This window comes from Pimephales promelas, chromosome 17, assembly GCF_988280905.1.
Source record: "Pimephales promelas chromosome 17, fPimPro1.hap1.1, whole genome shotgun sequence".
Lineage (NCBI taxonomy): Eukaryota > Metazoa > Chordata > Actinopteri > Cypriniformes > Leuciscidae > Pimephales > Pimephales promelas.
The window spans coordinates 16377877-16397064 of NC_142785.1; the positions used below are offsets into that span (position 1 = coordinate 16377877).

The window sequence follows — 19188 nt, forward strand, 5'->3', positions numbered from 1 at the left end:
TCATTGTGGTCAGTTTGTTGGCTCTAATTGGATGCAGAGGGGATGATCAGAGAGCATGTGGGATGTTTAATAAGATCCAGAGGAGAGCATGGTAAGATGAAGATGAGTTGATGCAAGACATGTCAAATGTCAGGATATAAATGGATGCCCTTCCACCCCTCATCCTTGCAGTCAGACAACAGGTCAGTTTATTCTTAGGAGTCCTCAAAAGCCTCCAACAAATCCACCTCTACATTGACACCAAAATCCCACACTTTTTCCAGACTTAAATTGCCTAGATCAATAGTCTTTCCGTCCAACCGCCTAACTGTCACTCAAACGTAGCAGTAATTACCCACTAATCCAAGCATCCCACCATTGTCTTCTCACCTATATTGGGGACATTCAAGGGGTTCCTAAACCAGGTTTGCCTGGTCATCTGTTGAGCCACCAACTTCGTTGAGTCCTGACAACTAATCTATCAAGCAACCAATGCGGTAACCTCCAACGTACACCCGATCAACACCAGGGTCCTTACCCAATACCTCACATTCACTGTAAAAAAAAAGGAGTACAAGAACAATAATGAGGTGCTATTGAAATAATGATCAATGTGTAATGGTTATCCATGCCTTACAGGACTAAATAATGGTGAGAGGCTCTTGATTAAATGGTTCTTTTTTTATTCAGAATCATAACTCCAGCCATTTGAAGAAATTGCTGAGACAAGTGTTAAGTTAAATCGTCCTTGAGGTTAGAGTTTTATTTGTTTCCTGCCATTGGAAAAATCGTTTATTTCATTTAGATGAATTTCCCAGCAGTTGCAGGGACATTTCAGATTTTTAGTATCTTGATCGTAGCGTGTGAGTAGTTTCATACACAAGTCATAAATGTGTCATTATTAGATAAGAACAATCATAGCATATGATATAGGAGTATAGAAGGTTTGACATCTCACAGGCTGGAATGAGTCATGCTTAGTTATAATACATCTAAATATTTAAAACTCCAACTGACTAATGATGTTTAATTCACTATTCTGATAACAAACTTTGATTATTCTCACACAAAAAAATAAATAAATAAAAATAAAAACATTCAATAAATAAATAAATGCAATGAGAAGTAATAGGAAGGCCCCCTGCAGACCATAAAGACCGTCAATATGGGTAATCTATGAATTAATAATTCATACATATATTTAGACCCTCAAAGTTCAAAGCCAAGCGAGATATTTTAATTAACAGAAGTAGCCTACATCGAACGGCCCGTTTGGACTGCATCTCTCTGCTTCCTTTTTTAATGACGTCAGTAGAACAGTTTTTTGACTAACGTCCGCCCACATGAATGCTCCCTCAACTCCCTCAACTTGCGCATTTCTTACAACTTACTGTGTTTACTCAGCTCTTACGGTGATTTTCGGAAGTAAAACTGATGCTTCATCTTTTGCGTGAAGTACAATAAACTTAATTAAACTCATCAGTATATGTTTGATCATCATTCGGACCTGGTCCGAAACAGCAGACTTGTAGGCTATTAAAGGGACAGTTCACTTTGAAATTAATTTTTGATATGTTTTAGCTTACCTCAAGGCCATCCAAGATGTAGGTGTCTTTTGTTTCCACAGTATTTTCAATTTTGACATTTTTCAGTCAAACCGTTGTTGTCTATCAGTCATACACTGGAGGCAAAGAGGGTCCACAAAAAGCATGCACAGAGAAGTCAAAATTAAACATGATTTAATGACTCGTAAATGTAAGTACACATTGATGGCCTAAGACACGAAACGAGCGGTTTGTGTGAGAAAACGAACAGTATGTATGAACAGTATCGTTTTTATCTCTTGTAATCATAACCATGACAAAATGATCAGACGGCACGGGCGCTTCGGTCTGCGCATGCGCCGGAAGTGATCGCTTGTGCGCCGACGTCACTCTTTGTTTATACAGAGATTTCGGAAGTTTTACCTTTCACTAAACATATTTAGATATACGGGAAACCACAATGGAAGACGATTTCGGTATATCTAAATATGTTTAGTAAAAGGTAAAACTTCCGAAATCTCTGTGTAAATATTATAATCTCCGTAAAAATACGTCACACGCAAGCGATCACTTCCGGCGTAACATTGAACTGATTCAGTTCGGTTCAGTTGGACATTGCACAACTGATTCAGATCACTTGGACGTCGCTGTGATTACACGAGGTAAAAAACGATATAAATACTGTTCGTTTTCTCACAAAAAACGCTCGTTTTGTGTCTTAGGCCATCAATGTGTACTCACATTTACATGTCATTAAATCATGTTTAATTTTGACTTCTCTTTGCATGCTTTTTGGTGGACACCCTTAGCCTCCAGTGTATGACTGACAGACAACAACGGTTTGACTGAAAAATGTCAAAATTGAAAATACTGTGGAAACAAAGAAAACATATCAAAAATTAATTTCAAAGTGAACTATCCCTTTAATAATAATGGATACATACAAGCAAATGACAAATACGTTACAATAACCGTAATTAAACTACTAAACTATACCTGTTCCACCTCTATACAGCACTCTGACTCTGTAGGCATTATTGTCCGACTCGAAATTAACACCGTTACTGACTGAGTTTCTTATATTATAACTGTCTAAGGACATGTATTTTGTTAAGTTGTGTATTTGTTTTTGTTTTTTGTTATAAATTAATGTAAATTTGAGTTCATTTAAAAACAATTGTGATATTCAGAAGCGGTATTTAAAATTCATGTAAAATGCCTTTGAGGTGTTTAAAGTTAGGGGTTCTTTAAGGAGGATTTACGTAGAAAACGTGATGTCACATGACCCGGTTCATTTCATTTTGGGTCAGAACGAACATGGATGAAGAGAAACGACATGTAGTCTGAAAAGAATTGCCTAATCTGCATGGTTTGAGAGGCGCACACGGTAATTTACCTTTATATATGTTTCATAATGTTTATAATGTTGTTTTATATCACTTTACGTGCACGATGTGATGTGCTATCCAAGATGTTGATTGGATTCGTCACATTTCTGTTGTCATTCATATTTATATCATGGGACATTGGCACGAGAAACTTGTAAAGGACTGAGAAATGCATATTTTGAATATATGTTTTCATTTTTTGAAGTTTTTGCGGTGTCTATGGTGTCAACTGAAAAGAGAGAGAAAGAGATATGTGCAAAATAAACGACAAAAGACATCTGTGGCCTTTATTCCGTCAGACCAGTGCAGCTATAATAATCATTCCGTGAGATGAAATTGTCCTGAGAGACCGAGCACAAGCTCATGAAGCTCCGCCCCCTGTGCCGGCAGCAGCAGCAGCTTATTTGCATTTAAAGGGCACACACTAAATCAGCGTGTTTTTCTGAGCCCCAAAAAATGGCAATTTAAACATGCTGTGAAAATGATCTGTTGGGTATTTTGAGCTGAAACTTCACATCCACATTCTGGGGACATCAGAGACTTATTTTACATCTTGTGAAAAGGGGCATAATATGGGACCTTTAATCCACCAACACTACAGCCATCAGTACGAAAACTCAGCAATCATTTAGTCAGTTTGTTGTACAAAAACTTGGCCATATTGTCCATTCCAAGCAGATGATGTTTAATATTTGTACTCCATACTTGCCCAAGTACTTATTGTGCAATTAAGTGTAATTAAGTGCATTAAACAGCAGAGCAGAGAGAGAGAAAGATTTTATATCTAAAACATTTATCACTATTTCCCTGAAAACTTTGATTACAGTTTGAGCTTTCCAAAGTTGACACATGTTTAGCCAAATGATGATCCTTTATGTGGAGTAGCTTTCAGTGGGTTTTAAAGATAATGAGTGGATCTCAGAGACGGGAGGATGAAATGAGAGAAAATGGAGGAAAACAGGATATTATCTGTAATTTGAGGTAAAGGCAGCATTGCATTGCATATATTGAGGATAATAATACTCATGGATGAATATGATTATTCTTTACTCTAATAATTGCGAAGAGACTCACAGCTGTAGGAGAGAAATTTCAAGGTAAATTACAAAAGGAGAGATTACCACAAATCCTGCCAATTTATAGAAGCTCTGAAATAAGCTTAAGAAAAGCGATTTTCCTTAATTTGACCGAGCAAACACTTCTCCAACTTCTGAACTATTTCATCTATTTCTCACATTAAATGGTATTAAAGACAAACAGAGAGAAAAGATTAACTCATGCTAAGATACAATTGTATGCTGAGATGATCTCCAAACACTGGAAAACCCACACAGAAACTGTCAAACTTATAACACCTTATGCAATGCAAATATGGGTACTTAAAGAGCTCAAACCAAAGGGTAGTACCACTTTGAAAACCAAAATATAATTTTAAATATGCAAAAGTACGGTATTATGATTTGTTGAATCACAAAATTATTTTCTTGATTCTGGATTATATGCCACTGTGACAAGCTCTGGAATCGCTCATACTGGCCTCACTCAATTCCCACGGCTCTTGGCCTTGCCACATACACCCATCTCCATTTATTTAAGCATAAAAAATAATAATAATAAAAAACATATGCAAAAAAAAAAAACTCAAAGTTCAACTTAAATTTTTCATAAAAAATGTTCTGTGAACAGTGTATAAATAACTTTTTTTGTGTTAACATTTTGAAAACATTATTTAAAGGGACAGTTCACTTTGAAATTAATTTTTGATATGTTTTAGCTATATATTTGATATGTTATGATCAGTGGCGTAGCCACGAGGGGGCCTGGGTGGGCCTAGGCCCCCTCATTTACATGTCCGGTCCCCTCAGATTTCTGATTGCTTAAAAACAAAACAAAAAAGTTGTTTTATTAGGATTGATAGATTGACCAATCAAAATGCTGCGCGGTAAAATGCGGCTTATTTTCAAACTTGATTTGTTTATATAACGTGTTGCGCGTAACGTACGCTGTCATCTTCATCTTTGCGTGAGAGTTAATATGCCGTGACAATGGCAAGCGCTCAAACTCAAAGTACAATATTACACTTTTCTTAAAAAGCACGGAAAGATCAACTTTATATATATATAAATAATGTTGCCCCCTCATTTAAAGACGGGACCCCTCAAAAATAAAATTCTGGCTACGCCCCTGGTTATGATATGCTTACCTCAAGGGCATCCAAGATGTAGCTGTCTTTGTTACAGTATTTTCAATTTTGAAATTTTTTCGGTCAAACCGTTGTTGTCTGTCAGTCATATAATGCAGGTTTAGGGGGTCCATGTCAACGAGCATGCACAGAGAAGTCAAAATTAAACATGATTTAATGACTCGAAAAAAAGACACCTACATCTTGGATGCCCTTGAGGTATGCTAAAACATATCAAAAAATTAATTTCAAAGTGAACTATCCCTTTAAGGGGACCAATTATGACAATATTTAATATAAGTCTGAGGTGTCCCATTATTATTATTATTACTATACCATGTTGTAAAAGCTTATTTTTGAGTAGAAGGCAAAACATGCTAGTTTTATGCATGTATTTTTAAATGCAAATGCGCTGCTGCTCTCAAACCACTTTCCAGAAAAGGGTGAAGCTTTTAAAGCTCGCTTCAGCCAAAACATCTGTTTGGGTTTGATTATCATCTCCATCGCGGTCACGCTCACATGACATTGCAGTTGTTCATCATGAACATTTATATATATATATATATATATATATATATATATATATATATATATATATATATGCGTTTTAAGGCCATATCAGTCTAAACTTCAGATAGATGGTTTTCTGAGCGCACACATCCGAGCAACGCACACAGAAAGCTGTATGTCAGATAGAGTGTCCCTTGAATATTAAACTAAGTTCACTTTCAAGTGTTATTGCACTTAAACTGTCAAATACACACAAGTTTATGTCAAAAACCCACAAAGTTCACATAAACACAGTCGGTTATGTCTGTGAATATAAACAGCAAGTAAAGAAATCGCATGTGTATATCTATGTATTAAAATTAAAGCAGCATAATATACAGTACCTACCGCTATATATACTTTTAATATAAATCAAACAACAAATTAAAAACAAAATCCCTCACTCTTGATTGAATATCTTAAGACATGTAAGAATACATTTCTTACTTGAATGCTGCTGTTAAATGCTCTGGTGAAGAGATAAACATGACAGACTGTGTACAGGTCACTTGAGGCAGGGCTAATAGAGCAGAGACCATTAGCAGTAGTGGGTGGGGCCTAAGCATATGTGATGTCACACTGCACACAAAGGCTTGTTCTGAGACTCTTAGGGATAAAAAAAGAGGAGTGGGTGGATTTCTACACATTTATGTTCAAACACCACGTAAAAGTGAAATTTGCATACTACGTCCCCTTTAAAGACTAGATAGCTCTGACCAAACTATTACTATAACTGAAAGATTGTTTGCTCATAACTTTGAAAGAATCATGCCAGAAGATTAAGAGAATGTTCCCTGTTAGCTGAGTCAGAGGTCAGCAAAAGTGTTGACCCTTTATCACACCTGTACGCTGTCAATTTTCCATTGAAACCTTCTTATAGCACCTCCGAATTCGAGCACACAGAACAGAGAGCAGATGAAGAGAGGATGAAAAGACAGTACTTGAAAAGACCCATCAAAGTAGCAACGTACTGTACGCCATATGTGCATCTGCACCATGGTGAGGTGCACCATGGGAGGTCTAAGATAAGTGTAAAGAACAAAAATTGCTTTTATCAGTGCAACATACACATCCTTAAGTCCAAAAATGTTCTCCAGTGGATCGGAGCAAATCTGTTCACATTAATCAGTCAATTAACACATAAAGAAGAGAAACCGCACAGGACAGTTGCGCCACTGTCGTATGCTGTATTTCAATCTGCATCTTATTAACGAACCACCAACACTACAGTTTAACCAGAAACTCTTTGTACTGTATATTGAGTATTAAATTATGTAATTTGTCAGTTTTTATTTCTCCACAAGCACAGCTCTTTTATATATAAAAGATCATTACCAAGAAAACAGGTCTTTGTTTACAGTTGTCCTTCATAGTCAATGTAGTCTGATTCACAACCAAATGACTCTTATGAACCAGTTCTTTTGAATTTTTTATGTGCAGCGCTGCTTTGTGTACAGCAATAACCAAGGAAATGCTATTTCTACTGATTCATAAGAGCCACCTACTGTCAAATTTGCTTTTCAATTCAGTACTTTCATCTGTTTTTGTTTTGAGCAGGTATGTTTTACATTAGTCCACCCGCAGGAACTTTCCCCAGGAACTAGGAACTTTGGGGTGGTACTCAGTGTGTTTACACCACAGGAACCAGGTTCTAAATGAAGTTCCGGGTAAAAATAGTACTTTTTCAGAGTTTGGGAACTTTCGGCGTGGGACTTTTGCGCTGAACATGCTGATTAATTCTTACCACTTGTTCTTTCTGCTCAATGGCGTGCGTTCGTCCCATCACTCTCACGGTCAATGTCCGCTGATAACAAACGTCTACTTTTATATCTAGCATTACGAGCTTTCTGAATATGCTTTGGGTGCTCATCTCTTATCTGCCATTTTGTTAGTAAACCAATCGCACACAAAAGCAGCACAGCTTGAATCTAAATCTGAATCTAATCATACTCAAAACAAACGCCGGGAGGAGTAGTCACACGCAGTTCAACGTCACTACATAATGTTTCCGCCCCGGACCAGTACTTTAGTCCTCAGTCCACAGTAAGCAAGCGGTCCGGGGCAAAAAAAAAGTCCCTGGGACAAATAGTTCCAGGTAATTGTGGTGGAAACATAGCTTTTTTTTTTCTAAATCTATAAATGATACCATCTAATTTAAAACAAAAACAACTCATGCTACATGTGTGTAGCATATTTGTTTGGATCTTGATTAAAATGCAGTGATTGCCTCTCATTTAAGACCAGATTGGTCTGTAATAGTGCAAATAGACTAATAAATTAGCTTTAAGGGGAAAAAAACAATCAGCAATTTGTGTAATTGGTACATTCCTATATTGAACCAAACTAAATCAAATTCAAATCGAATACAGAGCTTGCGAACCAAAATTCTACACAACCCAGCACAGACCCTCATGATCCTGAATTGCACCATTCAAATTGCCTTCAGCCCATTCTTATGAACATGTTTGTGTTAGTAACATATTGGCATAATTCCGTAGGTGAATCAGCAAGGAAACAAAAACAACATGCCGCATTGAGTTGGCACAATTCATTTTTAGTGAATTGTCCTTCACAGATAATCTGAGCCAAACCAAAAATTGGCTTGACTTGAATTTCATGACTACGTGTAAGTGCTGTTAAGAATTCTGACCACAGACCATAAAAATTACAGTACTTCATTTTAGTATCATGAAATGCTGAAAGAAACCAACAATATAGACTTACCATTAGGGCTCTCCTCATCTATGGCTACAATAGTGGCAGGTGGGCCTGATCTGGAGAGCTTGCACTCTGAAAAGCAAGGACACAGATTAAATGGAAATAAGGAATGGATAAAAGAGACATAAGAATTTCATCCAGTCTAGACCACGATGTAACTCATACTGAACAAGACATTTCAATTTCAGTGCACATTAAGTCACACAACCCGCACATAAAAAAAAGATCTATGAGTACTGTAACCTATCTGCCACTGGGACCCCAGGACCACAAGTCAAAGATAGATTTACAAAATGATTTCTTTATGTGTATAGAGAGAGCTGTTACCACTGGGGTTGCGAAGGGTTAATAGAGTTGTGCTCTCATGCCCGATGAGAGAACTAAAGAGTAACAGAAAGATAAGATACATTGTCTTACCCTCATACTGCCAGTCTGGAGTTACAGATAGTGTCATCGGCAGAGAGCAGGAGGAGGATGGAGTGAGAGAAAGGTGGGAAAAGACACAAGAAAAAAAGAGAAAGAAGCACAAAATCAAATTTGCATCCAATGCTCATGAGATAAGACAGAGAAAAAAAAAACAAAGAGAAGAGACATATATCCATGGTAAATTTTAGAAGACAAGCAGTGCAAGTGGTTTTCTAGTGGACCTCAAGATGTTCTTGATTTTGCCAATGCCAAGTAGGATGTGTTGCCAGATCTTATGTTGGTCGTGGAACAACATTCCTTATCAGATGATAAGAAACCATAACCAAAAATCTAACCCTGTCTAAGTCTGTCTAAATCTAAGTCTGATTGGTTGAATGAATTGTTGTTCCAACATCAATGAGGATATTTGTCTTGAATAAAATATTTTAAGTGGACCCAAAACAGTTATGGACAACATTCCCTTTTCTTTTTTTTTTTGTTTGTTCCATATAATATAGCATACATATAATTCACTGCAGTTTCTAGCTGAAATGAACACTAATGGTAGTAAAATTATGATTAAAGGGGTAGATTATCAATTCATAAAAATTATTTTCAAATTCAATAGAGCATTAACCTTAGCACTTAAAGGATTAGTTCACTTTTCAAAAAACTTTTGCTGATAATTTACTCACCCCCATGTCATCCAAGATGTCCATGTCTTTCTTTCTTCAGTCGAAAAGAAATTAACGTTTTTAATGAAAACGTTCCAGGATTTTTCTCCATATAATGAACTTTAGTGTGAACCAGACGGTTCAAGTTCCAAAAGAAACTTTCAATACAAGCTGCAAACTTGTTCAAAGGGCTTTAAAAGATTCCAGACGATAAATAAGGGTCTTATCAAGCGAAACGATCGCTCATTTTTTAAAAAAAATAACAATAGTTTTATAAGATCAAACGCGCCTTGCTCTGTTCTGTGGTGCACGTTTGTGACTCTCCTGTTCGAACTCGTTCAACAAAATGAACAAATCTTTTTCCGAATCAATTCGTTCGTTTCTTTCGCCGAATGAACCAAATGACTCGGAAAAAGACTTGTTCATTTTGATGAACGAGTTCGAACAGGAGTGCATTACAGAACAGAGCAAGGCGAGCGTTTGAGCTTATAAAACTTAAACTTTGTAATTTATTTATAAAATGAGCGATCGTTTCGCTTGATAAGACCCTTATTCACCGTCTGGAATCGTTTAAAGCCCTTTGAACAAGTTTGCAGTTTGTACTTAAAGTTTATTTTGGAACTTGAACCGTCTGGTTCCCATTGAAGTCCATTATATGAAGAAAAATCCTGGAATGTTTTCATCAAAAACCTTAATTTCTTTTCAACTGAAGAAAGAAAGACATGGACATCTTGGATGACTTGGGGGTGAGTAAATTATCAGCAAAAGTTTTTTCAAACGTGAACTATTCCTTTAACAGACATTTTATTTCCAAACTGCAATACTTACACCAACCGAATTAATAAAACATTGCCATATCTGTCAAGTTAATATGTTTTGAAAATTCTGATCTGAACATGCTTGTAGAGCCACTCCCTGGACATTTTACTTTAAAAATGTGACAGACATAACCAGAAGTTTCATAAAACGTTTCCCTTTTCTCGAAATGTTGCTAGAGGCACATTTACAGTGATCCTGGGTTGCTAAAATCAAAGGCAAAATAAATGAATGTTAGTCTAGCCTAAATCCCAGCCCTTTACCCTAGATACAACTAACCACAAATGTAAAACACAGTTGGTGATTAACACATTTGATTCAATACCAACAAAGTGTTGATCCAGAAACATGGGAGAATAGCAAAACCATTTTCACAAATTACCTGTAGCCTACCATGAGTTGACCAATCAGGGAAAATTGTACCCAGATCAATATCTTCAAGTTTTCCTGGAACTGCAATACTTTCATACAAATAAAGCCCTTAACCACACAGTACATGCCCCCATCTAACCTTAACCAGTCTACAAAACGATGAAAATATAGAGTTGATAAGAATGATTTTTCAATCTCAACCCCAGCCTTAAACCTTGCCTTAACCTCAAAAGCCCCAACCACAACCTTAACGTTAACTCTAAAATCAAATCACAGATTGTTAAGAATGTCCAATACAATTCAATTCACATTTATGTGTATAGCGCTTTTCATAACGCATATGGTTTCAAAGCAGCTTTACAGAAAATACATGTGTGATCTGTTATCAGAGGTGGCTGTGTCCAAGTTATGTATTTCAGAAATGTGCATATACGTACAAATCCCACAGTTAGCTAACAATATATTCATTCTATCAATGTATTAATTTATGGCAGAGACATTCTACCACAAATGCATGTTTGTTAACAAATGTAGCATTAATGCTTGCTTTATCTAAAATCTTTGCAGGAGTTAGACCCGTCTCTTCACATGTGTTGGGGAATCTGAAGTCTTCATAAGAAGCTGGATCCAAAATGGGGCTGACATACACTCTAGTTACCTAGTCTAGTTGTTCTTCACGCTCCAACCCCCAAATGGTTAATGTCATTTTGTCCCGTGACCAACAAGGACGATGATCCTAAACATGTCCAATTTGTCCAAATCGCTACAGCTTGACAGCGAAATGGTTTGCAAACAGTTTAAGTCCGATGCAATTTCTACATCAGTGCTACATGTATTAAGAACAACAGAGAGATGATTGACATAAATATAATTGTTCCTGACAGTATAGTGATTGCATTTTTCAAAGCCACTGCCTTGCCATTAGCAAATGTTCTTCAGACGTGTCACAATTTCAAGTTACACGAAACACAATGGAAATATTTCAATTTCACTGTCAAAAGAAATGGCACAAAATCCTCAATAAAAACAAAAGAAAAAACTGACAGTTTTTTGAAAAAAAAAACTGTTTTTGAAAAAACTGACAGTTTTTTTGCAGGAAAATCACCAAGATGTTTACAAAGAATCTCCTAAATCCCCAACTTCTAATCATCCAAGTATCCCTTAAAGGGTTAGTTCACCCAAACATGAAAATTCTGTCATTATTTACTCACCCTCATTTTGTTCCAAACCTCTATGTGTTTATTTGTTCTGCTGAACACAAAGGAAGATATTTGGAAGAATATTTTAATCAAACAGATCTCATTCCCCATTGACTATATTCAATGGGGAATGAGATCGGTTTGATTCAAACATTCTTCCAAATATCTTCCTTTGTGTTCAGCAGAACAAATAAAACACATAGAGGTTTGGAACAACATGAGGGTGAGTAAATACTGACAGAATTTTCATTTTTTGGGTGAACTAAACCTTTAAATCCCCAACTTCTAACCCTTTCCGTGTACCATCCAAATAATTCTACTTTAAGCTTCAACTGCATTTTGCTCGAGTCTGCGTGGTGTATTTCGCCCCGACAGTGCAGGAACAGACTATCCCGCTCTCTTGATTTACAGTGGCAAGCAATGAGACAGTGCTACGCTGCAGTCCTTGAGTGACTGATTTGATTAACATGCTCCTTCACGGTAGGCAAGACCAGATCTACGACTGATGTTGCTCGCTATTGCTAGCGGGAGGAATCCGGTCTCAACTCGCTGGCTTTTCACCACCGGTCTCTCCTCCTTACGTACCCTTATCCGAAAATTAATGGCAAGTTATGAGAAGAAGACAGTAGACTATAAATCATCCCAAATCGACACCATGAATTCAGCAACACAGATCAGTGATTATGAACAAAATGGGTTTTGTTCAAAGGCGCAAAACCGCGCTCCATTCACAAGTAGGAAATTAACTGTCGCGTTACGCAAAGGTTAATAGTTTGAAGAGTAAATGAAGGTCAAGTCTACAGTAAAAGTTCCTGGGATTGGTTTGCTGTGTTGTGACGACGACCGTTTGCATCCGTGTTTGGGTCCAAGTCCCGTCTCTGGCCAGCCGCTCATGAATTAGGGATTGATGGCATTTGTGTGGCGTTACGTAACATCAGAAGTGCTGACACATTAAACCGAGGCAAGCTGGGCTCTCTTAGCAACAAGGCCTGATGGGGAGCAGGATTTCAAAGGAAAGACCAACTATCTTGTGTTCCCATTAAAGATTCATGGCTGTGGGGCCCTTTTATACTGAGCATGACTCAGACAGAAACATAGTTATATCATTGATGAACTTGGGACAAATTGGGTTCCAAGTAGCACCCTAGACCATTAAGCTTTTATTTTCTTGTTTTCTTTTAGCCTAAGAGGTGACCTAAATTTATCTCAGCTTCAGCAGAGGTGAGAACCACAGCAATTTGTTTCTGTAATCTCTGAGGCCAAGTCTACGCTGAGACCAAGTCTACGCTGATCCGGATGCTTTTGAAAACGCATCTTTCTCTTTATGTTTTGACCTTGGATCCACACACCTCTGTTAACACGTAATGTGAACTGTATTAACAGTGGTAGTTAAAAATAATGATGCATGTTTAGTCATGTGACACATATTGTACAGATCAATAGGATTGTCTCATTTTGAAGGCTGAATCATAACGGATGTTTTATTTCAGAAGTGTAACCATTATAGATTGCTATCTACCTTTCACTGTCTCACACTGCTAAAGATGTACTACTTTGTACAGTCTTTAAATTACATTCCAGGAAAAATTAACGAAAATGTAGGCGCAATTAATGTCCTGTCGCATATCATGAGGCCAATTGTGTTTTAGACAATATAATGAGTGCATATTCAGTGCGACCTGAACTCACCTGGTGAGACATATTGCAAATAAAGTGATCTTGCCATAAGAAGAGTGAGAACTTTATGATATCTGGTCTCTCATCATCTCAGTGAGCTTTTATTATGTTTTATGCAAGACGATTTAAGCATCTTCCAACGGTTCAGTGTGGGCGGGAAAATTTTGGAAACACTAGTATGGATGGAGAGCGTTTTGAAACAAAAACTCTCCGGATTTGTGTTGTGAAGCCTGAAGAGTGAGTAAACAAATATGTCACTGTTAAAGAGATTGTTTACCCAAAAATTTCAATTGTGTCATCATTTATTCAACTAAATATGGCTAAGGAACAACATGATTGTCTTTTTTTTTGTCAACCACACACACAAAAAAAGTTTTTTCTTAGGATGTTCTGGCAGCTCTTTTCCATTTAACAATAAGTGTTGTCCATAAGTAATCCATTCAGGGTTATATAAGTTAACTGAAACTACAAACATAAAAAACATACAAAAAAACATAATAAAATGTTAAAATAAAAACATTTTCAGTATTTAAAATGCAAAGAAAATCTAATAAAACTTTATTTTAGCTAGTTGCCAATGCAACAATTCTAATTTTCATTTATTTTAACTTGATGTATTAAATTAACTTTAAAAATATATAAATATATTTTTTTAAAAATATATTAAAACAATGACTAAAACTCACAACAAAATTATTATTTTTTTTCTTTACCTAAAATTTAAATATTAAGAGAAAAAATAAATGAAATAAAAAATATAATGATACTAAAATAGCACTGGTCCATACAATTCAGGATTCAATACTTTATTGCCATTCAACTTGGCAAAAGTTGTTAGGTATTTGCTTCAGTGTGCTCATAACAAACAAGATAAAACCAAGGACATAGAACATTGATATACACCACGATATCCCCCACGGGGTAACACTTGACACAGACAGATAAAAGTAGGAGGAACACACCGCTCACCACATACTTGGATGACAATCCATGATGCTATAGTGATTGATATCAGATTTACATATGATACAGTGCATAAATCCACAGCTATACAGTAAATAAATAAAGCCGATAAAATAAGTGCACTATATTCTAACTTTTCAGAAATTATTCCAATTCTATGAATCAGTTTTGCACGAGGAACATTTAATTCATTATTAGATGACCTCTTTGCCATTTTTGAAGCTTTATAGCCCATGGTCACACTGTATGGAAAAGAGCAGTGTAAAAAGTCTGTTTCACATCTCCTTTTGATCCACTCAACAAAAAAAAGTATTTGATTGATTGATTGATTGTGAGGCTGAGTAAATGTCATTTTGGGTAAAGCAGTATTTAAATGTATGGCACCAGGTTTCACTGCAAAATCAAAGACGATGAGAGTCGGTTTTACAAAAGCCTTAGATAACATACCTCTGAAAACTTGAAGCGGAGCCAGTGGGAGTAATCACAGAAAAAAAAAAAAAATCAATACTCTGCAAACAAGGAAAGGATGAGGACAGGAAGGATGCAGTGAGATACAGGCAGATGAAGAAGTAGGATGAAATATTATTTGATTTTGTTGAATAAACGAAATCATCAATGAAGGACAATTTTAAATGATGACCGTCACGTGAGGTTGAAGCAGATGAGGTAGTAGAATCCATTTGCAGACTGACTTTAATTACACCACTCAAACTACACAAAGACAGACTCAAGAAACAGGAATCAGGAACAGAAGAACTAGCAAACAGCATTAAAGGACCAACAAAGACTGAACTAGACATACAGGCTTAAATACCAGGGTAAACGAACTAACAAGATAACAAGAGGGTGTGGCTAATAGGAAATCCCTGTGACAGACTAATAAACATAAAGGGGAGCTGCTTAGCATGAAACATGACACAGACTAGCCTTGTGAGAGATGCTAATCATCTTTTAATAATTGTGTACAATGTTGAAGTAAAAAGAAAGAAAACTTAAGCCTAACAATTAAGAATCTAAATTCTATAATCTGATATTCTAAGTATAATCATCTTTGCCAGAAGAGAAAAGTAGGGCCCTTGTAGAGTAGAGAAACAAAAGCAATGAACATACGGGATACAGTATGAGTACATTGAATTAAATGGAATATAGTAAAAGATAAACATAAATAAGTTACAATAATGAATGAATACTTAAATATAATGAAGGTTAATTTATGCGGTATGAATACATGTAGTTGTTTGACTAAATAACACAAACAGTCATATAAAGAATGCAAAGTCTTGACTTCCCTGGCTGTTATTCTGAGTGTTTTTCACAGTGGTTTATTTATCGTTTTGACTTTGGACTGTGTCCCTGTTTCTGATTGTTCTCTGCCTGCCTCAACTTGGATTGTTACTTGCTTCTCACCGCCTGCCCTGACTTCTACTTGTCATCTGGTTTGTCTGTGTTTGCTGGTTGTTGATCCCTGCCTGTCTGACTACTCTATAAAAGCTGCATATGGATACCCTTGTGTGTCTGCTGAATCATTACAACTGTGAACTGTATTCCCTTTTAAATTGGACGTCATTACATATTAGACAGGGAAACTGGTATATTTTTTTTTCTTATCTAGGATTGTTACCCAAATATCTACGAGAGTTGCTGCAACTTCATGTTATTCAACCAGATCATCTAATCAAATTCTTTTAATTGTGCTATAAAAGTCATTGAAATTAGAGACATACATTTCAATCTCTGCATTTAAAAAAAAAACTAACAAAATGTTACAAAATGAGGTTTATGTGATACAAAGAATATCAACCTCTAAATTCAGTTCATTAAAGATTGTCTGAATACCTGAATCATATTTTCATATAAATATACTTTTTTATTATTATTTTTTATTATGGTATTTTATTTTACTTTTTGCCCTTATAAGTAAAAAACTGAACTCGAAACTGAAAATACTGTAATATATAAACTTAAGTTAACACCACATTTGCACCATACTTCTGCAGTATAATATAAAGAGTTCAGATGCAAAAGCCTCTAAATGCCATTTGAAATTTTCTTCTTTAATGATGATTTTTATCAAACTTGTATATTTAAGTTCAGTAATTTCACTTAAATAACAATTAGTGAAATCACTGAACTTAAATATACAAGTTTGATAAAAATCATCATTAAAGAAGAAAATTTCAAATGGCATTTAGAGGCTTTTGCATCTGAACTCTTCATATGTAAATAAACAACAAGACATGCTTGAAACATTAGTACATAAAATCTTTCATGATGCATCCGAGACTGCTCTGATCTAGCAGGTTTAATAACTCATGCTGTGACAACAGAAGTCAACCCAACTCATTGCTGATTGAATCGTCTTATTGATCATCATGTGACACTCTCTGGGTGGAATGGTATTTAATGACAGGAATGGTTTTCTTTGAAGAAACATCTTAGAGAAGCTAATTATTGTACATGTGGCTGACAGCATGGATTGAAGCTGGATTAATTTAACCATTTTATTTTGGTGGGAAAGATAAACCAATTTTGACATTTGTATATATGTTAAAATGAAAAAAAATGTTAAAATTAAAAAAATAATAATTAATCCAAATTAAGAGAGGGTTTTTAAAAAACAAAAAAACAAGCAAAATTATCTGCCAATGGTGTAAGAAAAATAATCTTTATTCAAATGCAAACATGTTTGATTCTCTTAACCTATTGGCAGATAATTTAGCTTGTTTTAAACAAAAAACTCACTTCATTTTTTTCAGAAAACAAGACAATATCTTGTCATTTTACTTGTCTAGTAAATGCATACTGATTAAGAATCTTTAAATAGGCCTATTTGATCTGAAAACAAGACAAAAATACTAAGAAGAGTTTTTTTTTTTTTTTTTGCAGTGTGTAAAATAAATATTTCTGTAAAATAGCCCATCTGAATAACTATGATTATGGATAATTCATCTGGAGTGTTTTGTTTGTGAATGTTGTACTGGAGGTAGTCTGATCTATTATGTCAGGTTCGTGTATGAAATGTATGGCTCTACAGGGAGGCAATAAATCTATTTTAAATGTGTTTAAAAAAAACAAAAAAAAAAACTGAATGAACCAATGCAAATAATATCCAAGGTCCAAGAAAGACATAAGGCATGCAAAAGTAAAGATTATAAACAACAAAAAAAAATAAAAATAATAATAAAAATAGAAGATAACTGAACAGTATATGGCAGGTATACTCAAAGTAATAGTTTGTGCATGTTGACAGACTGAAAGAAAAAAGCACCTAAATGTCAAAAGTTTGAGAGCAAATTAACAAAAAAGGGGAGCGATTCCTAAAACACTTCATCCAGTTACTATGGAAGATTACTGTTCTTGACTAGTGAATTTGTTGATTAATTTACAATTTCATAACAGAAAATGGATGGATGGATGGATAGATAGATACTTTTACCAGGTCATTTTGTTCACTGGCCCCTTGAGCGCCCTTGCATTTTCTGAAAGTGACCCCGAGCTGTGCAATTTGAGTATCTGTGGTATATGGTTTTGCTGCCCCAGGGTTTCTATGAAGAATCTCTAGAAAAATAAAAGGACAGTGCAGTGCAGGAATGACATCCTCGTCAACACACTGCGGCACATGGCTGGTTGTCTAGCGGGACACATCCATCACAGCTAAGGTCAAAGTTCTGAACTTCTACCTTCTGAGTGGGATGGATGTCTCCACGGGGAGCCATTCACTACTGTCTGCTGATCGGTCCTTTTCACGTCTCCTATACATCAATCTGCCCTTGTGCTTACAAGTCACAGCTCTTGCCAGAAAATAAGTGTAAAGATAAGAACACTCAGCAAAAAAAAACTTCCAATCAATTTAATTTGTTTTGAATTTGAAAGTATAAAAGTTTGTATGAGTGTTTCACAGTTTTAATTGAAACTGTTCTGGGTGTTAATGCATGCCAGGACGCAATGATTGGAAGGAAGACGAGAAGGGAATTGCAGTGATGCCACACGTACAATAACTGGCTGCTTTTTGCTCATTATGTATCACATAACTTTAATCCACAAGCCAAATTTACTTTAAATTACTTTTAAGTCTTTATATGAAGACTGACCTCTTTTGAGTGGAAAAATCATCATCTAGTCCAATGGGTCTGCAGTGTATTATGCATTACGAACAGCTCTGACCTGATACAATATAAACATGTTGACTCACACTGCGTGGCGCCCCTGAAGGAAAAGATTATTGCAATTCTAATGACCACAGAAATGTTTAGCAATGAAGCATGTCTGAGCTGAAATTTCATACAGCCTGATGAAAAATGGATGAGATTATATTTCTTGGAATGAATCTCGACATTGTCCTTAGTTAGCATTCAATGGACACCGTGCCTAGCTGACCTACTCTGGCAGAACCATGTTCCTCACTGGACCGGGTGGATCTGAAACTTCGGGGGCGAAGGACAAACCACCTGGGAAGCTGGACCGCCGAACTCTAGTGGTCACGGTTCAAGTAAGAATGGAGCGTACAAGGCCAACTCCACTATCAACTTTAGCCTGTTAGTCTAATTGTATTCTCGCACACTGCAATATGTGAAGTGTCAGCTGTTCAGTTCAAGTCCACAGGGGTAAGAATCCACCAGAGATCATACAATATCTAATAGTATCAAAACTTAGTGGACCAAAAGACAAGGTTTAGCTGGTTAGCATGGGCCAGTTAGCAGCTACAACTACACATACCGTTCT

General features: G+C 36.0%; 1 protein-coding gene across 3 annotated transcripts in view; it reads right to left on the reverse strand.

Moving 5' to 3' along the window:
• The window catches only part of pcdh15b (protocadherin-related 15b), a 310069-nt gene that overhangs the window by 262111 nt on the left and 28770 nt on the right, over positions 1-19188 (reverse strand). For 2 of the 3 annotated variants that reach the window (XM_089121979.1, XM_089121981.1), the window contains exons 3-4: positions 8778-8792; positions 8367-8432 (exon numbers count right to left, since the gene is read on the reverse strand). In XM_089121979.1, the coding sequence (XP_088978105.1) occupies positions 8367-8432; positions 8778-8792 (81 nt within the window). Of the gene's footprint in view, positions 1-8366; positions 8433-8777; positions 8793-9460; positions 9875-19188 lie in introns of those variants that run through there. The other variant, XM_089121980.1, reaches the window with a different exon arrangement.